The sequence below is a fragment of the Xyrauchen texanus genome, chromosome 9, assembly GCF_025860055.1.
Source record: "Xyrauchen texanus isolate HMW12.3.18 chromosome 9, RBS_HiC_50CHRs, whole genome shotgun sequence".
In the NCBI taxonomy this organism is placed as follows: Eukaryota; Metazoa; Chordata; class Actinopteri; order Cypriniformes; family Catostomidae; genus Xyrauchen; species Xyrauchen texanus.
In genome coordinates this window covers 39,745,480-39,763,409 of record NC_068284.1, presented here as the reverse complement: position 1 = coordinate 39,763,409, position 17,930 = coordinate 39,745,480, and the positions used below count along the sequence as shown (strand labels likewise).

The 17,930-nt window shown below is 34.6% G+C and overlaps 1 protein-coding gene across 1 annotated transcript; it reads right to left on the bottom strand.

Moving 5' to 3' along the window:
- Positions 1 to 2,986: 2,986 nt before the first annotated feature.
- Positions 2,987 to 11,300, bottom strand: LOC127649818 (prolyl 4-hydroxylase subunit alpha-1-like). Its single transcript, XM_052135085.1, has 14 exons — positions 11,219 to 11,300; positions 10,565 to 10,661; positions 10,183 to 10,322; positions 9,632 to 9,760; positions 8,871 to 9,098; positions 8,341 to 8,486; positions 8,025 to 8,201; positions 7,834 to 7,895; positions 7,626 to 7,722; positions 5,727 to 5,777; positions 5,579 to 5,617; positions 5,354 to 5,422; positions 4,091 to 4,187; positions 2,987 to 3,088 (listed from the first exon to the last, which is right to left on the bottom strand). Exons 1-14 carry the CDS (start codon positions 11,298 to 11,300, stop codon positions 3,018 to 3,020), a joined length of 1,485 nt encoding a protein of 494 aa, XP_051991045.1. The 3' UTR covers positions 2,987 to 3,017.
- Positions 11,301 to 17,930: the final 6,630 nt, after the last annotated feature.

The following is a 17,930-nucleotide window of genomic DNA, read 5'->3' as shown; positions in this document are numbered from 1 at the left end:
AGTTCGATTCCTGGTCCGCATGACTCCACATGCCGAAGCGTTCTTGGGCAAGACACTGAAAACCAAGTTGCTCCCAATGGCAGGCTAGCGCCTTGCATGGCAGCTCTGCCGTCATTGGTGTGCGAATGTGTGTGTGTGAATGAGTCACAGTGTAAAGTGCTTTGAAAACCGCTAAGGTTGAAAAAGCGCTATATAAGTGCATAAGTCCATTTGTCAGAATATTTATTAATCGCTTATTAAAATTATGGATACTACTTTTGTTTTTCATTGAGTACAGTATATATTTGACACTGTTTAACATAAAGAAACAAGATCTTGTGTATGACTACATTTGAAAAATAATTGATCTGCAAAACATTTAACTGAGTCTGATAAACATTATTAAATAAAGATTTAGTTTAGTATTTCACATTTTGAAAAAAAAAAAAAAAGTCTGTTCCTTTGTATTACTAAGAAAAAAGATAACTGTATTCAAAAATATAAATAAACTCCTGGCGCATCCGAAGCGTTGTATTCATTAGTGACCACCTCAACAATTCAGGCCTGAAATGTCTCAAACACAAACACAAACTCGCTGTTATTCCTCCTCATTCGAAATATAAATTCAAGCCAGCTGACCCATAACCAAGGAAGTTTGGTTTAAGGAATGATAGTTTTGACAAAAATACACCTTGCCATCTTCAGCAACATGCGATTGACGCTTCGTTCAACTCTACACAAGGTTGTGGTATTTATAAGAAAGGGGCAGGGTTTAAGCGGACTAAATGATTGGAGAAGTCCTGCATACGTCACCAGAGAGAAGTCTGTCGTTTCACCGGAATTGTGTTATGACATTTTGATTAAAGATAACAAGTAAAAAAATCTAATAAAACATATGCATGGATGAATCATTCACGATACGATCAATAACATGCATTTAGAGAATAGATTGGGTGAGACTTCATTTGATGCTGACTTTAAGTTCCTGTGAAATGCCAAGGATGACCACGTCCTCTCATGACGCACTGTGAATGACATAATCAAGTCGGTCTCCATTCACCCTTAAACTATATATTTGTAGTACATATTGGAATATTATGCAATAAACACAAAATATATTGTTGTTATACTTATAATCAACAACCTACCGTCAATAGTTTTATGTATTCACATAGTTTTTCAGTCAACGACATAATTCGCAATGCTTCGTGGGATTGTAGTTTGTGCCCTCATGAACAACAGTAAGTACACAGCCTTGTACCTTTGTCTTAATGTCCGATTTTAAAAATATTTTTTTTATTCAAAACAAAGTTTGTGATGTGATACACTTCGAAACTGTATTTATATATATATATATATATATATATATAATTCAATAATAGTGTGTGTTAGTATTACTGTAGATTTACATTTACCGAAGAAAATGTCAGTGTTTGCAAGTCAGTAAAAGAAAAGTGATTACGTTTACAGGGTAAGTTTGCAATTCAGTATCATCACAATTGGTAACATTTTGAAAGTCAATTTGCAATTTTTTTAATTTCTTATAAGTATAAAGTTTACAAAACCCACAAACCAATAGCACACCTAAGGTTGGCTGAATTAATAGCTGAAGTTTAATACTTGTAGAATTAAATAATAATATTCCTAAACAGGATGTTTGAGGAATGTCTTGCAAGAAATTGCTGTTTAGGTACCTCATTACTACCTTCAACTCATCTCTAATCTCTAACTGTGACTTATGAAACATATTTAACTGTGAGCGTGCCAGTAGTCATTCTGCTGTTTCGTCGCCGAGTCCTGTAATGTCAGCAATCCTCTGATTTACACAAGCAACCACAGAGTTTTTTACTGTTAAACCAACACTGAAAACAAACAGATGATTTTTCATCTCATAAGAGTATGCAATCAAATCTATAAGCTGTAGAATAAATATTTATATCTCAAAAGGTAAATGGCACAATAAAATGTCAACAATTATACAGAAAACATGAACAATAACAAATTGTGTATGCATAGTGTTAAACATTGACATGAGATCTGGAAACATTAATAATAAGCACGGTCTCATAACAAGCCATTTGCAGATTCTGTACAAAGTGACATCACAGTTCAGGAACTGCCCACGACTGTTGACGGACACTGCCAATGGACATGTTAGTTTGTGTGTGTTGTTTCATTATAGCGCATGGCAAACATTGTAACGTTAATTGTGTGTGTGTGTGTGTGTGTGTGTGTGTGTAAGAGTGTGTGTGTCGATCATCCATCGTTGCAAAACTGAAACTCTACAACAGATAAATAAATCAAATAACCATTTGGAAACTTCCTGGTTCATTCTCAAAGTTGTTACTTCTGACGGAGTCTCTCCCTCATCAGTGTCTGACTCCGGTTCACACATACAGGGATGAACATCACTATTTTCACTGTCAGTCATATTGCATATGATGTCTAGTTATCCGAAGCAGAGAATGGGCAAAATGGGCATTTTCAACATGGTATAATAAATTATCTGTAGGGTATTTTGAGCTGAAACTTCATACACACATTCTGGGGACACAAACGATTTAAAGTGCATCTTGTGAAAAGGGGCATCATAGATGTCTCTCTGCAAACACATTGTTAAATAAAGATTTATTTCAATTGAAGTACTTCACATTTTGAAAAAAAATTTTGCACTTTAGTTTTTACACAATTTTTCACAATGACATATTTTGTGCTTAACTCCAATGTGTTTCTCCAGATTTATAGTATTATCACGAAAATGCAATGATCACATTGAAGCGACTCAAAAAGGTTTGAGTCTGTTCCTCTAGATAACATACAAAAAAGATAAATAATACATTAGTAAAAGACAGTTCTAACAGGTTTGACTGTGGATAAAATCAATATGTATCCTCCCACATGATCCTGTATACAGTTTAAGTTAATGTGAATTTATAAATCGTGTGTGCTGCATAAGTTAATAATACATGTCTAAAGTACATATATAAAAGTCATATTATTTATATATGTAATATGTTTACAGGTCCAAGAATATCTTTTTAGTCCCACTCTGACAAAGAACAGGGTCTCTTGAACTCCTGTCCAAACTCATGGATCCATTTGTTAGCCACTGAAAAAAGATTGATAAAAATAAAAGTAAACAAAAAAAGGAAGAAGTTAAATTTACCATACATGTTCAACTTTTAATCTTCAGTGCATCTAACAATTTAGTAATAATAATAATAATAATTTATATAGCACCTTTTCAGAGCTCAAGATCACCTTACAAATATTAGTACAGTTTATAGAAAATTATATATATATAATAATTTTGCAAGTATGTTTTTATATATTAGTTATAAAAAATATATACACATTTAGGCTTAATAAATGCCACAAAGGGTTTCACCTTACACAGTTAAACAAATACATGTATTTTTTCTTATAAAATGTGTTTGTGGATTTGTTTTATTAGAGAGGTCATTGAAGAGAGAGACAGGAAATTATTCGGGACAAAGAAGAGGAAACTTTTGTGTGTGTGTGTGTGTGTGTGTGTGTGTGTGCTCACAAATGTCACTAACAAATAGCAATGTTGTTTTCCATGAACCACTTAAAAATCATTCATATTTTGATATAGGAAGCTATATAGGTACTTGACATTAATAACTAACAGTTTGAAAATGTGAGGTCCTGCTTTAAAATTTATTTTAAACAGAACTGTGCTAATTTGTTTATTTATTATGCAGTATTTATGACCTCATAATAAATTGAGACCACATGGAATATTTGCATTTTTTAAAAAGCCTTTCTCAAACTTAGGACCATATGAAGTGAACTTGTGATGGCAAAGTGTTTAAAATAGTGAAGCTCTTTTCAATGGTGACCAGTTACAGGACTTACTGTAATATCTTGGTGTTGACATAGTCCATGAACATATTATACATCAACTAGTCAACTACCCTAATAGATCCTTAATTTTTTATTGTAATACAATAAAATGGAATTTAGACATCTTTACATACAGTATGTGTCACTGAATGCAATAAAACAGGAAAGTAAATAAATAAGTGAAGGCAGATTTGAATTCTTAAGAAACTTTAGATTGATCAATTAAATTTATTCAATTACCTACCCCATTTATTACCCACTAAGACAGGGCATCCTGCATGCCATGTTTTTAGATCCAGGCTGCCATTCTGTAGAAGGTTGTACCAAAATACAGCTGAACCCTGCATGACAAAGGACATGGACATTTTACTGTAATCAGTTTTATTTGTGTGACCATAGTTTGTCTAAACATACAACTCTAAGAACACCTGATGCACAAACAGTCATGTTGTTATTATACGCCCGACTAAACTCTAATAATAAAAGAAAAGTAAACTAAGCTAAAATAATTTGTACTTTTTTGCTTTTGTTTTATCACATCTACATATCTCTGGAAGCCCATTTTGTCTATGGTTGTTCCTTTTTCTTTTTGTTGTCTTTTTTTCTCATGATCCCAACATAACAAAAGTTGCTTGCTTGTGATCACTACTAAATTTTCTATATCATATCAAATACTTTTTTCTTGAGATCATGACTTGAGTAAATCACTTCAGAAAACTAGCATGCCTCATTAATCAAGTCCTGACGTCAACTGAAATAAATTTGTGACATTGAATTACTGCAAAAAAAAAATACAAAATAAAAATAAATTTAAATATGTAATCTGTGACTCTAAAACCACGTGACTTTGGTATCGGTTTCAAAATAAAAGAAAATTTCAGTATATTTTTGAACTCGGTAAAGTCACATAAGCACAATTCACTACCATTTTAATAAAATGCAACAGCCTATCCCACAAGCATCTTAAGCATTTCAGCATGATTTATTTTCTAATAATAATAATCAGTAATTAATTTTCTCAGACATTGCTTTTATTTTTATAACACAAACACAGCAACTTCTCGACTCATATATGAAGCCTTTAAGACTTGACTTGGTTATTAAGTATTTATTTATATACACTTACTCTAGTTAAAAAACAAAAACAAAAAAAACCCGAAAACGACAGAAGTGATGATAATAAATGTTATTTCTTCAAAGCGTTGTGCTCCAGGCGCCAAAATGTGTTTTCTGGCGGGAACTCATGTCGAAATCACGAGAGCGAGAGAGAGAGAGAAAAAAAGAGAAAATTAAGGCGTGAATTATGAGAAAACAAGACAGAAAAAGGGATAAACCATGGACAAAATGGGCTTCCGTACTCATCTGTACTAGCTCATACTTCTCAAACCAATTTTGGAACATTGTATTCCAACACTTATGTTACTGTCTAAGATGAATTACTTATATTGCTCCACCATTTGTAAGACACTTTGGGTAAAAGAATACATGTAAAAGTCAAGAGGTTTACCTTTTTAGGTTGCACTTTAACTCCAATCAGGGGGAACACAGTGGCGCCACCTGTCTCCACATCACTCATCTACAGCAATAGCATAATACTTTACACTTACAGAGTGAAATATAATATAATTTTCAGGATTGTGAATTACAGGAAATATAAATAGGAATTGGAAGCTTCAATACATTATGCATTAAGTGGGCAGCAAATTTATCAGCACCGTTTGAGTCGACTTACATAAATTAAGAATGTGCCGATCCTGTCATTCTCTTCATCCTGTGTGATGTAATAATTTTCAGATGTTAGCTTGCAGTGATTTGATTGTCAACATTTGCCTAAGCTTGTAAGCTGTCATTGGAACAAAATTTCAACATAGTGATCTTACCCATGCGTCATAATGTGGTTCATATCTGCCCCCAATTCCATAATTCTGAACCTGGAAAAATATTACATTGCTCATAGACTGCAGGTATTTAATATAAAATTATAATGTTAACACCAAACAGTTCATGGGGAAAATGTTGAATTGATAAAATAATTTAAGTTCTTTAAATAAGGTAAATATAAATTGAATATTTTAGGCTATATATATATATATATATATATATATATATATATATATATATATATATATATATATATATATATATATATATATATATATATAACAGGGTGTGTAAATACTAGATTTGTATTTTCTGAAGGAAATGGCAGTGGTTGGGGATAGGTTTTAGGCTTCTGTGTAAATGTAAATCTGTATTAAATTCAGTATTGTCATGACACTCAGCATGAGTCTTGTTTTCTGTCAGCTGGGTATGAGAATCAACACATAATCACTGTGCTATATAAGGGCAGCAATAAATGATTAAGCATACTGTGTGTGAAGAATACAACACGAATTACAATTCAGTATGCATATATTACGATGACGTCATCACTGTGAATAACATTTTAAATGCTGAATGTTCCATCAATATTAAAACCAATTGTGTCCTGGGTAGCTCAGCAAGTATTGACACTACCACCCCTGGAGTCGTGAGTTCGAATCCAGGGTGTGCTGAGTGACTCCAGCCTGGTCTCCTAAGCAACCAAATTGGCCGGTTGCTAGGAGGGTAGTGTCACATGGTGTAACCTCCTCAGCGGTCACGATTTGTGGTTCTCGCTCTCAATGGGACGAGTGGTAAGTTGTGCATGGATCACGAAGAGTAGAAGGAGCCTCCACATGCTGTGAGTCTCCGCGGTGTCATACACAACGAGCCACATGTTAAGATGCGTGGATTGAGGGTCTCAGAAGCAGAGGCAAATGAGATTTGTCCTCCGCCACCCATACATTTAAAATAAATATTAAAGCCAATTGGCAGGTTTTCAAACTTTTTGAATTAATAGGCAGAAGTTTAATACTTACGTAGTAATATAAGTAATAATATACCTAACCAGGATGTTTGAGGAATGACTTGCAAGCAACCACTGTTTAGATACAGAATTACATTCAACTCATCTTTGACTTTGACTACAGACATCAGGGACGTGCACAGACATTTTGAGGGGCAGGGGCTCAAGTGAAAAAAAGGGCACTTCTCATAATTACGTATTTTTTTACTTTTTTTAAACAAAAAAGTATATATTAACACAACTCTGACTTCCTTTTTAAAAAATTTTTTTAAAAAGTTAATTTTATCTTCCTCAAACTCACGCAATTGTTTCATTTTCAAAAGATGTCTACAAAATAATCAGTTCACACAGAAACCATGGTCTCCTTAGTATTCAATTTTTAAAAAACATTTATTAGGCTTCAAAAAATAAAACAGCTTTTAATTTAAGTGAACTTCAAACAATCCTCACATAAACCCATAATAAATGTCATATTTACCTGTGCCCTTCCTGTCTAACAGGTAGGACATATACAGAATTGAATAAAGTTATCAGACAGTCTGCACTGCATAAATTATGAATTATATATAGACTAATCCTTATTAAAGCTACAAGGTCTTTAGTCAAGAGCAGTGAGTAATTTTCTCTGTTCCCTTTGTTCTTTGATTAACTTTACTGACCGCTTCAGAACTCCTGACCTGATATTTAGATACACTATTCAATAAATATATTTGTTTGACAGGGAAGCTGTGCGCAAACAGGAATATATATTATAAAATTTTTTAAAAAAAGCACCCCGGAAAAAAGGGCACTTTCTCTCCAGGAATAAAAAAGGCAGGTGCTCAAGCCCCTTTTGATGTCTATGTGTGCACGTGCCTGACAGACATACTGTATCACTTTACTGTGAGCGTACTTCTAGTGTTTCGGCTGTTTCCATGCTGAGTCCTGTAATGTCAGCAATCCTCTGATTTACACGAGTAACCACTGAGTAATTTTCTGATAAACGAATACTGAAAACAAACAGATGATTTTTTTATCTCATAAGAGTATGCAATCAAATCTATAAGCTGTAGAATAATGAAAAATACTAATAATTCTTGCATTAATAATGACAATATTACCTTTGAGACACACGGATATCTGAAATTTGACCTTGCCCCAGTCCAACTTGAGACCTAGAAAGCTAGATAAAAAATTAGTGAAGACCATCAAATATGAAATATTTAAATCTCAAACGGTAAATGGCACAATAAAATGTAAACAATTATATGAACAACAATAACAAAGTGTATGCATAGTGTTAAACGTTTACATGAGATCTGGAAACATTCTTCAGGATCTCGATCTCTTTGTCTGATAATATATCATGATATCTGATTATTCGAGGTTCATCCCACTCCTCTTCCTCTTTCACTGGTGCATAAATCAGCCTGGGGTTCCCTCCACCTGTGCTGTACCTGCAGGACAGCGCCTGCTGCTTCTTGGAGGTCTGATTTTTAAAAAGTAACAAAAAAAAAAAAAATTACTTCCAAAAAGTAAAAACAATTCTAATAGAAGCTTTTTGTAGTTTGCAATTTTGCTGTAATTTCATGTGAAATAGTGATTTGAATTTGAGACAATGAACTTGCCCTCTGGTCAATCTCTCCTCTGCACAGTGCCTCATAGGAGTTACTTGACTCTTGTTTCAGTGTGAATATATCAGGGTTTGAAGTTCTTTGGAAGCGAAGTTCTCTGTAATAGGCCAAGTTAAGTCTGGCATCCTCATTAGTTGGATCTGAAGTTTATGACATGAATATGTCTCGTGACAATCTGGCAACCTTAAATGTGAAGTGTGTATTTTCTGTGCCACTACTAAATGGAATTGCAAAAATAATGACTGAGTTTCCAAACACTCCCCATATCTCTATTGGTCAGCTACTGTAAACAGATTTTTAGGCTGACCAGAATGTGTTTCACAGTGCCACATTTGTTCTTTGTGGGGAAATCAACCTATGAATGGCTACTTACAGTTAATATACTGTATGTTTATAGTATATTAAGAAGAAACCTTAATATTTAAGGAGGTATAGGAGAAAGTATTTTAGTATTCAAAATCCCATGATATTTAGCTATAAATACAGTATCTGTATTAAACTTTAAAATATCAGCTAACGCTTACCCAGATTTAGAAGCTGCTGGGTGAAGTAGATCGCCAAAGGTACACTGCCAAAATAATAGGCTGAAGAGCCAAGGAAAAGTAGCAACTCTTTCGTCTCAACCAATGTGAATTCTGTCTCGCTTGACTTGTTCAGACAGTACATAAACCAGAGAAAGGCATGCTGGTATTTTTCCTCCTTAAATGCAACCAGCCCTATATCAAAAGCTTCATCCATGCTTACATACATTCCTGTGAAATCAAAGCAGCAATCAGATTTTCAGCTAATTAAAAAATAAAAATTTAATTCATATACATTTTCTTAAGAATATATGAGCAGTTTTTGACGGTGTAAAACAATGCCAGGATGTTAGAATTTTCCATTGTATACTGCTCTAAGTGAAAAGAGTCAGTTACTGGGGCATTTATGGTTGCTAGGGTATGGCTAAGAAATTGCTATGGTATTACTGAATGTCTGCTTGCCAAAAGAGCCCACACTCTATGATATTCTGATTCGGAAATATGATTCCTCTCCCCAATAAGCATCATAATTTGAGGTATCATTCAATCTCCATGGCACAAACACTGTGGAATTAAATACAGTATGCACTGACATTTTCTCTGGAGGATTAATATCATGTTTAGGGATTTAAAAAAACTCCCTTATCCAAACTTACGAGAAATAGTATTTGCCAAAACAAACACATCTATAATATTTAAAATAAAAACAATAGTAATGATAACAATTATTAATTTGGAAAGGTGCATAATTGCAAACAGTTCACCTTTTGTGATGTTATGTGGGTAGAATTTGTAGATTTCTTGCAATCTGATCAGCCCAGAAGCAGCACCATCCAAATCGTTCTGATGTGGGATTTGTAGAAATGCTAAGTCCAACAGTTCCTTAAATTTTTCTGTTTTCAAATAAAACAGACTCTGGTTTAATGCTGTTTGATCTAAATGTCAAATTGTTTAGCAGTGGCTGAATTCAGTATAAATCTTTGAGGTCTTGACATATTAGGACAACAGTATAGTGATGTCTGATAGGACAAAAACGATTACTACTATGGGGGAAGTTACAAACAAAACTGTAACACATTCATTTAAACCCCCTAGTTAAATCAGATATAAAACATCATGATAAACATCAGTATTTAACTGCAACATTTTTAACCCAAAAAATTTGAAGCATGCAGTTTGAAAGAATTTGTCACTTAAATGTCACCAAAGCACAGTGCCCATGAGAGCAGAATCATGTAAAGCTTTCTATCAAATAAATGTTATGTTAATCATAGAAAACTTTTAAATGATTTTATTCATTAAAAAAAGATCTCACCCTGATAAAGACTTCTTTGAGTGTATTGCACCATAGTCTTCCATTCAGATCTCAGTCGTCTAATGAGTTTGAAAGCAGCCATAGGGTCACTCTCGGGGTCCCCAGACAACACAGAAAGCAGCTGAAAAATCAGAAGAGCCCTGTATTGAAGATAGAGTTTCACATAAAGTTGTTGTCTTTAATACATGTAATAAATGACAAAATCCTTTATTTCAAACAACATATAAGATGGTCAAACCTCTACAACTGGTTCCTTAGCTGGATTATTAACATGGAAAGCAAGGATTTTTTTTAAATTTCTAAATAAATAAATACAATGCTTCATAATAAAGTACTTTTATCTGGGGTTGTGATGTTCTTAAGAAGAAATTGAATAACTGACCGTTTATGTGTCTTTAAATTCTCTTCTTCATTAACAATGTACAGACTGAAAGCATCCATAAGTTCTTTCTCCTTCTCCACAAGCTGTACAATTTGATCTATAAAATAATTACACCAGGACATAACGGTCAAGAAACCATTTTTGTCAATATGCATAAGAAACTGTAAGATGATTAACTGAAAAGGTTTATATAATAGGTAATGCACCAAAGAGAGAGTTGAAAGAAATCAGTAACTAAGAACAAAAATTTAAATGAGCAAATATTTGTTTATTCAGGCACAATCATTTGATTGTATAGCATTGTGCAGCATGTAAGTGTGTCAGCATGAATGCAGACTTAAGTGTCATGTATTGGTTCGGTATATGGTTCAGAGTGGATGGCAACCCATATAGTACATACTGTAAATTTTCACTGTGATGTTCTTTGGTCTAAAGAGTATCTCAAATGAACAAAAACAGAAATAATATATTGTCATGACAACAGTGTAAATTAATTTGTCAGAGCTGTATTGCAGCTGTTGGCTGAGTTTGAATCCAGCCTTGGTCATGTCCAATTCCTATTCCTCACCTCTTCCCCTCTTTTCACCTTTACTATACTTCAAATAAGCTTAAGATTTCCCATTTAATGTTTCTTTTTTATGGAAAAAACATTACCTGTTGATGAGAAGAATTCATGCCCTGTAGTACAGATGAAACAAAAACACACCACATATAATGACAGTTCCTTTCTACCCATTATCATATCTTCAAAATGTTAAAAACAGAAAATGTTGTGTATATGTAAAATTCAAAGTAAACTAGTGGAGCATAGACCATTTCTGCATATTCTTATATACACACAAATTCATCTGTCTCCACCCATATTTGACGGTGATTTCCATTCTGCTCAAAAAACAAAAGTAAAACTAATTCATAGAAAATAACCACAACAATCCTAGGTGTTTATTCAGTACTGTGGCTAAATTGGTCAGGAATAAAGCATTGACTGAACCAGATATTCTGTCACAGCACAATAGTAATGACTTAATGAATTTATATACTGATAAAATTTAAATAATCTGAAATAAAATTGGAATTATGCAATCATCTGTCATAGCACCTCACGTTTTTTTCTTCACGTGCAATTTCAATCCTTCCATGTCATAGGTTTAAAGAGCTAACAAAACTTTCAAAAAATCAAAAGCCACAACATGTATGTTAGATCCAATACCAACTAAGCTCTTAAAAGAGTTATTCCCAGTAATCTCGGAACCTCTTCTTAATATTATTAACTCCTCACTATCCTTATGACATGTCTCAAGAAATTTAAAAATGGCAGTTATCAAACTGCTTATTAAGAAGCCACAACTTGATCCTGGATAACTTGCTAATTATGGACTAGAAAAGGTAGTGTCTTCCAAACTGTGTTCATTTCAACAGAGAAATGGTATATATGAAGAGTTTCATTCAGTATTTAGGTCCCATCACCGTACAGAGACTGCACTTATCATTCAGTATTTAGGTCCCATCACCGTACAGAGACTGCACTTATCATTCAGTATTTAGGTCCCATCACAGTACAGAGACTGCACTTATCAGAGTTACAAATGACTTCTGATCGCTGCTGCATTATTACTCTTCTAGTGCATTTATGTCTTAGTGCTGCCTTTATGTCTTAGTGCAGTGAACGATAGATCATGGCATTCTCTTGAATAGGTTGGAGAATTATGTTGGCATTAGTGGACTTGCATTAGCATGGTTTAGGTCCCATTTAATCATACCACTACCACTTTGTATGTGCAAACGAGGAATTGTCAAATCAAAGTTAAGTATGGAGTGTCACAGGGATCAGTTTTAGTGCCTCTGTTTTTCTCCTTATACATGCTTCCCCTTGGACATATTATCAGGAATCATGGAATAAGTTTCCACTGTTATGTCGATGATACCCAACATTATATTTCTTCTAACCCAATGAAAATTCACAATTCTCCAAATTACCAGAGTGAATGAAATCAAAGATTGGATGGCCAGAAATTTCATTCCAACGTGAATTTTCTTGATAACAAATATGATCGTGTCTGATAACATGTGCATGTAAAATGGCTAGAAAAATCATTTTAGCTTAGAATAAAGCTGACAATTCACACAAGGTTTTTCTGCTCCAAACCTACTTCTCTGTCTGCACGTATGAATGTAAAACATCAGAAGTGTTTCACTTCTGTTCAAATGCACTTTGGACCACATCATTCAGATGGAAAACATTTATACATATAAAAGGATTAAATATTAAATGAAACAAATGTCAATAAAATGCCACGTAACCTCTTCAGTAATCAAAATACTAAAATACCAATATACTAAAATACCAATTATTTAAATTGTAATTGTAGTGGAATGCAGTTACTTACATTTTGTATTTTAAAAATATAATCCCATTACATGTATTCTGTTACACCCTAATCCTGCCTGAGGTTACCTGAGCCTGCCAGATCCAGCTCAGACCCTGTTTGTGTCGGACTCCACTGCTACTTGTCACTGAGTGATGACGACAATCTACAGCCAGTTCTAGGCAGACATCACTGCAGTCTTTTGACTTCAGAGGATGAACTGATGACAACTCCAACTGTAAGACATCGAGATACTTCATATGCCACTGCCTGAACCTTGAATTTAGGATGGACCACACTGAACCTCACCGAAATGACCTGCAGGTTGAACCGCGATGCACCTCATCATTTATCTCTGCCTGCATCACCATTGTCAATTGATGGACGACACTCTTGAAATGGAATACATTTAATTGCCAACAAAAGCTTTCATCAGCCAACTAACAATGGACAATGCATCTATGTGAACTTCTGCAGTTAATCCAGGATGGACTTCAAAGACATTAGTCATTAATCTTACAGTTCATACAAAACCTTTTCTATTTATAAAACACTGGACCTTAACACTTAATTTACAACCATGACTTGCACTGCACACAAATAACTAATATTGGCATTGTATTCATGATGTTAGCCAGAGGGGAACTGGCACCCCACAGTGAGTCTGGTTCCCCCAAGTTTATTTTTCTCCATTAACCAACATTTTATGGAGTTTTGTGTTCCTTGCCACAGTCGCCTTTGGCTTGCTCACTTAAACTTCTAAACACATTTTTACAATCAAATTAAATCAAACTACACAATGATTACCAAGACTTTATAGATATTATGGTTTAATTTTTTGTTTTTGTTAATGCATGATTTCCTGCAAAGCTGCTTTGAAACAAGCATTTATGACAAGATCTATGACAAAATACCATTGTATGTACTTGGTAGTAACTAATTGTATACAAGAACCCAAGTTTTTGTTTATCATAGTCAGCACACTGTGAAAGTTGACACATTAGCAAAGAGTACAATCATAATCATTCTTCAAGGTCATCACAACCTAAATCAAATGATATATGTCGATTTATGTACCAGCTGTTTTAAAGTTGTAATGGTCTTTATTATTGGCATAGTGTCCTTACCTGCTTTAAAATCTTTTATATATGCAACCTAATCCCAGTTCATTAAAAGACCTAAAAATTACAAAGCAGATCTTAATTAGATACAAGCAGACCCATTCAAATCTGAACTGCAAAAAAATATATACAGTTACAAATTGTCAAAATTGAGTTATAAATTAATTTGGGAGGACAATCAAAAAACTTTAAGCAATATTTTTCAGTTTCAGTCTTGGTGTTGTTACTATATGCACCATGGGCATATAGCAGTTTTACTTACATTGAATTACATTTTTCAATTAGTTATTTATATAGAGTGTGTGCGCGCACATGTTTCTGAGGCTAATAAAAAAAAAAATGAAATACATTTAATCCTTTAATTGTTTTCTTATTGAAGTATGTCATTAAGAGTTATTTGAAACGGGTCTGAGTTTTTCCAAAAATCTGTGAGAACTAATCCATCCAGTTCTTTTAGAGCATTTCACAACCAAAAACATCTCATCCTACCAAGGTCTCTGAGATTGACATCTCAGTATTTATTTGCTCAACATTTCAGACATAATCAAAATACCTAACGCCCTCATAGTCAGAATGAGTAAATGAAACCAAAAGTCACCAGTAATTCAGTCACCTTCATTGGGGGTCATTAAGGGATAGTGTACCCAAAAATGAAAATCTCTTATCAATTATTCATCCTCATGCCATCCCAGAAGTGCATGACTTTCTTCTGGGGAGCACACAAAAAGATTTTTAGATGAATCCTCAGTTCTGTAGGTCCATACAATGCAAGTCAATATGGTCCAAAACGTTGAAGCTCCAAAAAGCACATAAATGCAGCATAAAAGTAATCCAAATGACTCCAGTGGTTAAATCCATGTCTTCAGAAGCAATATGATAGGTGTGGGTGAGAAACATATCAATGCTTAAGTCCTTTTTATGCAAATATTTTTGCTTTAATAGCATCAATTGAGCTTACTTTATAAGTATCTTGTTAGGTTCTCACTGACTAGGGGTCAGGAAGAAAACTAACAAGTGATAAGGAACAAAATCAATGTGCATGTAGGTCTTCACTTTTGTCCCAGCCTATAACAACCACATCATGTTACAAGTTTATTTTAGTCTATAAAAAGACAAAAGCATGCATTAAGTCTTCAATGAGGGACCAGGCCAAAAATAATACAACAGTGTAGCTGATGGAGGCACAAACTACTTAACCTTACAAATAAAGAAATTGAAAATTAACAACAAGTCTATTCTCACTACCTATCTAGCCATAAACAGAAGAAAACAGGTTGAACAACAAATTGCACCCAACTCACTACTGCTTCCAGAAACGTTAATGGTGGAAATAAGCACGCACAAAGGTTTAAAGGAAAGGTAACTGTTTAACATAGAACGCAACTTGAAGCTCTTCTTAACAACAGCATCACTAAACATCAAATGTACACATGCTGGAGAAGAAGAAAAGAGTCACTACTAGCTGACTTTCCACCTCAGCTTTATCCACATGTTCACCATGAAGTCCACCAATCAGAGCTGCTAAGCACTTGACCTTAATCATTGGCAGCTGATGTCGGTTAATGTGGTTGGGGGAAATGACAGAGAGAGAACACAAGGAAAAACAAGGAAGACAACAGAAAACATACAAACACTGTATAATTAATATACAATCAACTGTTGCATCTACAGATGTAACAAGGGAATAAATAAAGAAATACGTCCTGGGATGGAACACTTGTAATGTAAATAAGCTTGAATATAGTTTAGTGCTTTACTGTAAGTGGTGAATATGAATAGCTTGCAAGGTAGTGACAATTTCAAAGAAGCTTCCCCAACACTGCCCCACATAAAATGAAAGGCACTACATTCTTCTTGCTCAAACGTGACAGAGTATCGTGAAACAGTATCGTGTTCCGCGAAGTGAGATCATGCCTCCTGAAATGAAGGCATGATCTCACTTAGGGCACCATGTAGTAACTGTAATTCAAAAAATCGTTAAGAATGCTGCAATAACAAACACATTAGAATCACATGGGAGTCTAATATAGAAACCAAAAGTGAAAGAAGTAAACAACAAAGCTAAGATCAACCTGAGCTCTGCGTGTTACAGAGTTCTAGGGTTCAAATGTTTCTTGATTACAGAACCTACTTGCAGTATTTCAGATGTAGTCTATCCTCACAAAAATATGGTAACTATACTTTTAGGCCAAAATACCATAGTTAGTACAGTACAACCATCCTGGCACATCCATAGTAGGCCTACAGATCTTTCAGAAGCTTTCTCTCATGTTGTTTAATATATTTTGTTTACAGTTTAAATGTAGAAACAGTAATTGTGGCAAATAGTTTATTTTGGCAGAAACTATGGACGCTATGGTAATTTTATTAGGGGATAAAGACGTATCATTTCTAAAATTTCTTTTAAAATGTTTGAGTGAGGGTTGATGGAATGAGGAGTGATTGTTGTGATTGTCATCTCGCTGCCTGCTTTGGTGTCCTGGCTCCTGATGAAGCTCACGTAGCTGCGTAGGAAACGTATACAATGAAATAATACAAATGAGAATAATGATGAGAATAAAATAATACAAAACAGCATACAATTAACAAGCAAGCATAAACATATATTACCTTTTCCTATCCCTGTCCGTAGCCTCATAGAGCTCCTTGTAGGTGCTGTTCTTGTGGACCCCAAAGCCCACCAGACAGTCACACTCACAGCCCGGTAAGGTGCCCTCTCTCTGCCTCCGCACTTTGATGGCTTCTGCAAGCTTCTCGAATGTGCAGGCATACCCATGAGGGCACTTCTGTCCTGTCTGCCAGCCTCGCACTCCCGCTGATGCCCAGACAGGACCATGAAAGAGTAACCAAGGTTGTTTTCAAGCATCCATTTGAAGTTTTTCCCCCTGTATTGACCAAAGTGCATGGCGCTTTGTCTTGCCAGCAGCAGATCATCAAAGGGATCCCCTCCACCTTGGATAACCCTGACCTTGGCCTCTCCCAGCACAGCCTCAAGGTCTTTAGGCACAAAGGGCACTCCTTGGGACACCTGAGAAAGATGGACTTTCTCCACAGTGAGTGCCCCCTGAGATGCCCTCAGCACCAGCTCTCCAGCCTCCAAACGCAGGTTGGGTTTGCTTTCCATTCTGCAACAGTAAAGCAATGCACCTGATGTTATGATAAACAATGCACTGAAAAACCCAGACACAAAATATATTTATGGAAAATGTACATTATTAATTGGCATACACAAATTAAACATTTAGCAGATCCATCAGATTTTCTCAACTCAAGTAAGGATTATTTTGTAGTTGTTAAAATAGTTTTTAAACAAATTAAATTTTCTTTTAATAGTTTGTTGATTATTCGCGGCAGAAAACGGACATAAAGTGAGTAAAGGGTCAAACAAACGGATCAGCATTCTCCATGCATAACACATATTTTAAAGAGAAATAATAAAAAATAAAAAAATGTAAGTGAATTTACTGGCGTCCATAAAAATCATGAATGAAACTTTTAATACTGAAATCTGTTTTAGGCGGGTCAAACGTCCTCACAACTTTACGAACGGCTCAGTATTACCCCCATTATTTCTCCCGCCCCCTCTACATGCATTACACATATCTGAAATGTTTATTTTATGCAACTTTAAAAGACAAGACAGAAAGGGATGAAATATGTTTACTTACATGATCCGCTAAAGAGCAAACGAAAAAAAAATCAGAGTAGCAAAAATGCAGAATTGAATTGCAAAAATGCAATTATTTTTCTTTTGTTCGTTTTTAAAAAAACGGTTTGTTGTCGTTGTTTTTTTTTTTTTTTTTTTTACTAATTTGAACAGCAAAAACAGCTAATTGTGTCTCGGGTCATGGTTGTTTCTGGGGATTGAGCCGGCGAGAC